This window comes from Mus pahari, chromosome 6 (assembly GCF_900095145.1).
Source record: "Mus pahari chromosome 6, PAHARI_EIJ_v1.1, whole genome shotgun sequence".
NCBI classification, from domain to species: Eukaryota; Metazoa; Chordata; class Mammalia; order Rodentia; family Muridae; genus Mus; species Mus pahari.
In genome coordinates, this window is record NC_034595.1 from 11,571,768 (window position 1) to 11,578,958 (window position 7,191).

At 43.0% G+C, this 7,191-nt stretch overlaps 1 protein-coding gene across 4 annotated transcripts in view; it reads left to right on the forward strand.

Moving 5' to 3' along the window:
• Window positions 1–7,191, forward strand: part of LOC110322765 (paralemmin-2) — a 328,271-nt gene that overhangs the window by 198,789 nt on the left and 122,291 nt on the right. For all 4 annotated transcript variants that reach the window (XM_029539778.1, XM_021199503.2, XM_029539780.1 and 1 more), the window contains exon 3: window positions 1,647–1,727. In XM_029539778.1, the coding sequence (XP_029395638.1) occupies window positions 1,647–1,727 (81 nt within the window). The remainder of the gene's footprint in view (window positions 1–1,646; window positions 1,728–7,191) is intronic.

Below are 7,191 nucleotides of genomic sequence, written 5' to 3' on the forward strand. Positions count from 1 at the left end.
TTTGTTGTCCTTAGAGTTCTCAATGAGTCAACTATATCAAGAAAAAAAAAAAAAAAAAAAAAAAAAAAGAAAAAAAAAAAGAAACATGATGCTTTTCGGGAGTACTCCAGTATTCTGTAGCATTTGGCTGTATGATATTGATTGGAGTCCTTTGGAAAATGGTTCCTAAAACACCCACAGGTCTAATTTGACTAGGAAATTCTGTCCCTACTTAGATATTGCATTCTAGTGGCTCAAGATTATGAGCAGATGTTTCTTAAAGCTTATATATTGCATATATTACATTGACTTGGACAGCAGCGATATGATCACATCCCCAGAAACATGGCATTACATTAAAAATCAAAGCTTCCATTAACACCAAACATGGCAGCTAGACCTCAGCACCATTGTGTCCCCCAGGATTTGACTGTTGTGCTATGAAACATCAATATGTCCTGCCTAACAAGTTTCTCTCTGCAACTGTGAGTAAAGGAAAGAGATTTACTGCTGAGCATGTCTCAGTGAAACACCCCTGTATACTTCAGCAACAAAACATTGGCAAGTCTGCAGTGGGAAAGGCAGGCCTCTCTGTTCGTATGAGTCACACTTCTGTGCCGTTTATTGTCTGCACTGGAGAAGTATTGAGAAGAAAACATGAAATGTGCACTCCAATGGAACGGTTATAGTAGAAATGCATCCCTTTCAAGTGGGTTTCTAGGCATTTCCTAGAAATGAATGTGTGGCAGAGCAGATAATCGCAGACAGAGGAGAATGAGTGCTTGCTGCGTGCAGAGCGCTGTTCCAGGCTTTCTGGATGGATCATTTCACTTATAAGACATGTTTCAGCCATGGGATTTGGACAGTCTCCATTTGGGAGACCGAGGCAGCTAAAAACCTACTTAAAAGGCGCATAGTTAGTAATGGACAGGGCTTGGACCCAGGCAGATCCTTGATGTTTTATTTACCTTAACCTCAGCAAGCCCTGCCCACGTGAAACACTTTAACGGGATGCTTATTTAAGCAAGGACCAGCATTGTTTGGTGTGTCCTGTTGGATGCTTTATCCTTCCACATTTAAAATTGTCCTATATTACATCTGCATGTGATGTGGATGAGAAGAATTCTGCCTTAGAATCCCCACCACCATTTCATCCTATCTGCAGTTTGTAGCAACACCGAGACATTTTTATTCTTTGTCTTCGAATTAGCCCTGCTCAACACAGAGAGCAGCAGTGTGGTGTGTGTGTGTGTGTGTGTGTGTGTGTGTGTGTGAGGGGGTGAGTGTGGTGTGTGTGTGTGTGTGTGTGTGTGTGTGTGTGTGTGTGTGTGTGTGTGAGAGAGAGAGAGAGAGAGAGAGAGAGAGAGAGAGAGAGAGAGTCCTTTCCTTCTGAATTAAATTGTTTCTCACGGAGCCCACCGCAGACGCATTCAGAGAAGGCTGCTGCCTGCAATCCACCCAGCGACGGTGGAGCAGGTGACGCTGCGTGCGCTCAGCCTCTCTGGAAGTGTCTGCACAGATGTGGACCATTTCCACTCCCGCTCCCTGCCTTCAGATTCCTGGAGCCAACACCCACCCACTCTGACAGCCTCTCTCTCTCTCTCTTCTCTCTCTCTCTCTCTCTCTCTCTCTCTCTCTCTCTCTCTCTCTCTCTCTTCATTTTTAAGGAAAAAAGAAAGAGGCAGACGGAAATAGAAGGGAAGAGACGACAGCTTGACGAGCAGGTACTGCTGCTCCAGCATTCCAAGGTAAGCGGCCGATCCCAGGAACCTGTGCGTTATTAGCCCTGCAGCCCACACTTCTCAGAGCCTTGCAGAGCCTGCCCTGCCCTGCCCTGGAGGCGCAGTGCTGCCAGATCCAGCCCTTTCCCCACACAGCCAGGAGAGGGGCTCTTGCCTTTCCTTGTGATTTTTCTCAAATTCAGGCACCGTTAACAGCATCCTGCTTTCTACGAGCACGAGATTACACTGCTCCTGTGCAACATGGTAGATACCTAGAGAAGCTGCAGGGATGCTCCACATGGTTCCAGTTGTTTCTCTCGTGTCTCTCGTTCGGAGGCTCCAAAAGCTGTGCCTAACAGAATGGACTTTCTGAAAGTGAAAACAGAGTCTTTCTTGTTAAGGGGGAGGGGAGGGGGATGAGGCAGAGTGAGCTAATAAAAGAACCGCACTGCATGCTTCAGATTGTTCATTTATTTTATTTTGGCTTCATAATGTTAGAGATGTTCTGTTAGAACAAGCGATTGGTCAAACTTGGCTTTTTTTTTTTATTTTTTGACTTGGTTCAATGTCTACTGTACCTTATTAAAAGAGAGTGGCAAGCAGGGCGGGGAGTGGGGGTGGAGAGTTGTGACTTTTTTTCCCCTTTAAAACATAATGTGCTTAAGCACTGTAATTGATTGCCGTAGAAGAGCAGCTCTGTCACTGTCACAAATGCCCCCCACTGGTGGCTGAATGTTGCTTTCTGCATGTTCAGATAATAATGTGGCCACGTTCAAGGACCAACCCAGAGTTGCTGCTTCCCTGTCTGACTATTCCTGGGCTTTTAAAAAAAGGAAAACCTCCCACTGGCCTCAAGTTGCCATGATCTTGCATGTGCAGAATCGCTTTTCTCAGGGGCTGGTTGGGAGGGGGGCTGCTGAAGGGCTGATAGGGTATTGCTGTGTGTGCATTATCGGGACTCATTAAAGCAGAGTGGACCTTTTTACTCTTCCACATTCTCTGGAAAAGCGGGTTGTGTTAAATGAATCCTTCAAGCGAGGATCGTGAGCAAGCTGGCTCCTGATTTCAAAGAGCAGCCTGACCTATATCTGCTCGGCGTGCTTGTGAGTTCCCCAAGCACAATAACCAGAGACAGGTGTTCTAGAGGAAGAAGAGCAGCAGGGTGTCGGCTGGTCATTTCTGTCTGCCTCTTCACTCCATCTCCAGACCTGACTTTGGAGCAGCCTGTGCTGTATTCAAATGCTGTCACCGTCTCCTGACAACATTGCCCAGACAGGACTGGGGGTATAATTAAGATTATCTTTCTACAGAGGTGGGGTTTACAAATGCTAACAGGCTTGTGTAAGGCCAGGCCAATCTGGAGAGAGCAGGGTCTCTGGCCCAGAGTGCAGGCAGTTCACCCCCTGTGATATACTAAGAACTCAGTCACTTATGGGTTAAAAGGAGAACTTTCTGTAAGAGTGGGTGCTTTGGCCAATAGCCTCTCCTCCTCAGCCTCAGCGTAGTGCGCTGCCTTTGTGGTCTTTGCATTCAAAGCCACAGAGTGAACGTTTCACAGACCATGTTCATTTTGTGTCTGTCATCATTCTGAGTGAGATGCCAAGGACTCGTTGCTGCTGACCAGCATGGCTGTACATATTCTGTACATACTCCATCTATCCATTCCTTATCTTCCCATCCATCCATCCATTCATCCAGTTTAAAGAAACAATGGGAAAATTGACTTCATTTTATGTGCCAATGGACTTGTCAACCTGAGCACCAGGCAGGATCTGAAACTGGCTATCAAAGGTACACACAACACTTACATCATGGTAACCTTGCAACTCGGGGATGGGCAGGGCTGAAGGTGATGTTAGTTTAGTAAACAGAGAGCAATGCATTGATTGTCTTTTCCTCTCTTGGGGGGGGGGGGGCTGGGGCAGACAGAGTAAGCATGGATGGCTAGCCTTGAAAACTAGAAAGACCCAAAGCTCCAAACATGGCAGTGCGTATAAGGTACCACCCAGGGGAGTACCCATTTCTAAACACTGGAGAAATGGGAATATTGATAAGGAGAGGCCTTACTGTGCCCACTTAAAGCAGCTATGATTCTGTCTCTCTTTGTTCTGAGTCCAGCCTTCCTAAGTAGCTGTCTGGTCTCCAAGGGAGGAAGCGGGTGCCTGACTGGGGAATGAGATTACTGCAGTCACCAGAAGGGAGTGAGTGTCACTTTAAAGGAACTGACTGTTGACTCAGCTGAGTAGTGAGTGAGTCGCCTTTCCTCCCATCAGTCAGGTTCCAGGTTCCTGGTCACCCCTTCAGCGAGGAAAATGCACTTAGGTTGAATTCCTTCCTGTGCGAGCTTCTCAGAGGAGAGCTGCTAGCTTCCTCCCACATCACAGGAGCCTCCACATCCTCAGTCAGTAATGCCCACAGTTTCCTTTTAGGTACCTAGCATGTGCCTGTGACTTTAAATATAAACTCTCAATAACCATCACAAGATAGAGTCCTCTCTCCTCATCTCACAGTCTGGAAGCAAACTCACCATGGCAAGTAACTTGCTCAGGGGTGTACAGTCTGCTAAGTGGGGGAGCCTAATGAACCCCAGGGCTGTCTGTTTCCATGGACAAGAATCCTCCCTTTTAGATGATTCATCTAGACAGGTGCCAATTGCCACTGTATCTCTTACTCTCAGTACATTTTCATTGGCTACAGAAGATGTAGACTATTTGGAGTCATGTCAAAGTGATGATTGTAAATTCTCTAAAGTAGAAAATACTAGGAAAGATGTCAGTAATTGACATTTGTTTCACTAATTTATAATCTTACACACTTTTGGAGAAAGCAAATATTCTCTGTTCTAAGACAAATAGATGAACATTAAAGCTGGATTTCATTATCTATTAAGATGAAATTTTGATGTCCTTTGTATACCTCTCATATCTGTATTCACATATATCCACATATCCAATAGCTTATGGATGCTTGCTGTCATGCACTGAGATATAAATTATTTAGACAGAGCCACTGGTCTCCTGTCAAAACCAATAAATAGAAAGCAAGGTAGTGGTTTGGGCACTCAAATGTTCGTTGAATATTCTTGCTCACTGGGATGCTTAGGAGCACACAGTCACACCATAACTTTACATGGCAACTGTGAGCAAGTTCTTTAATGAGACAAATGATCAGTGTACAGCATGTTCAGATGCTGTGCATGCCCTGTGATAGGAAACCATGAGATGCTGCGTTTTATGAGACGTTCATCCTTACTTAATAACTATGTAAGATTTTCTAGGAAATACCTAGAAATCAGACCAGTAAGTAATTTTGATAGCTATATTAATTTTGCTTGTTATAAAATGAAGAATTATATCATTTCAAAAACACAGAATAAGAACATCATCAAAAAGGAAGCCATCAACTGAACACTCACCATCCAGATATCTCCCCCACAGGAGTATATGCTTTATATAACCTCCGTCATCCCTGTCACAGACCTCATGAGCCCCTGGGTAAAATTTATACTGACATCTGTATCTAAATTATCTCTTTTCTAAAAGAATTTATATATGGACTATTTTGAATTCTTAAGCCAAAATTTTAATATTTATGAAATCTTATCTAATATTATATTACTTATACACATACTTGGAGAGATTTCCATCTCAAATGCTTGCCCATAAGTTTGATCATATATTTCAGTAGTTTTAATTCATCTAGAATTTATTTTCCAATAAGGTATGAGGTGAGAATAAAGCTTTATGTTTTTACTCACAGCGAGCCTTCAGCTTGATTTATTAATTCTTCCTTTCCCTCGCTGACTTAAATGTCATCTTTATCACACTCATATTTCATTCTTATGCCCAGGTCCACACCTTGTGATTCCTTTCATTCCATTTATCTGCTCACTCCTGAGCGGGTACCATTCATGTCTAATCCCTGTCTATTAATATGCTGGAACCTCCTATGAGAAAGGAGCTGTCATTATTATTCTTTAAAAAATGTATTTTTTGTTTTTAATCTATGGTTACAATGACTTATTTTTATTGCTTATATAATATGACTTGTGATAATGTGAATTAAAAAAAATAAATCAGCTAGTGTATTTCACCAGCATGGACTGAACTTAATATTCCTCTTTTGCCCTTTGGTTGAATGGGCAGAGATTCGTCTGTTTTATTAGTCTGTCCCAAGTCCCAGGGCTGTATGCATTCCGTGTGTATGACAAACTGCATTCCTCTGGGACTGCTACATTGCGGAGTGTTCATCAACATGGCCAGGATCACATTGTTGAAACTACATCTTCAATATGTCCTTGTCCTTAGGCCACTTATTCACAGGTGGGCAAATCTGACCACCCTTCCTTTAGGGACAACAGAATGAGAGAGAGAGTGAGAGAGAAAGAGAACTAATTCTTCTGTGACCGAAAAAAAATATTTATCATCAATCCATAAGTTCATTTGGTGAACAGCTCTAAAATATTCTGATACCTTAAGGAGTCTTTATTATTTTGAAACTTCAGAATTAATCAGATTTTTTGTCCATTTGTATGTATTAAAATTCCAACATTAAAATTTTAAACATTCTCAACTGGTAGGATGGCTCAGTGGTGAAGGCCCTTGGCACCGAGTTTTTCTTATCCTGTGTCTATACCTATAATCTGAACTTGAGTGAAGGGCAAAACTCCATCTCTATTATTAGAAGTCTCCCCTGTGAACTAAATTATATAGCAGAACCCCAGACCAAAACAAGATCTTATCGGGCATAAGGAGGAGGAAGGAAAGGATTCAAGGGTTAGAGAGGAGGATGAGGGAAGGATGGAAGAGTGGACAGAAACACGCTGGGATGGCGGCTCGGCGATAAAGGTGCTTTCTGTGCAAGCATGAGACCCAAGTTTGGATCCCAGAAACCCCAGGTGGGCATGATGCCCTGCCTGCAAGTCCAGTGTTGAAAGGCCAAGATGGGATTCCTAGAGAAACCTGTCTAGCAAGGCTAGCCATATTGGCAAACCTGGGCTTGATTGATTAGTTCTTGCCTCTGTGGGGAAGGTGGAAAGAGCAATTAGGCATGATTCTTGACATCAGTCTTGGACCTCAACATGGATATATATATATATATATATATATATGTACCCATACACATGCAAAATATGCATACACACATGTGTACCACACATACACACACGCAATGGGGAAAGTACAATAGCTATCATCTATTGCCTCACCCTGAGTCTTAAGCCACTTTATTTTTAGAAAATTGAAGCAATCCAGAGTCAACTATTACTCACAAATGCAGTCAGTGACGCCTTTAGACAGATTACAGATGAGTGGATGCTTTGGAGTAAAAGATAAACTCATGAAACCACAAGAATAACTCACAGGAGAAGATCTGTACAGTCTGATGACAAGGAGATTTTATACAAATCCAACATCAGTGCTTGACTTACGAAGTGAAATGGCTGCCAAATATGACATTATAGACAAGACAAACCCTGACCAGGAGACAGAGA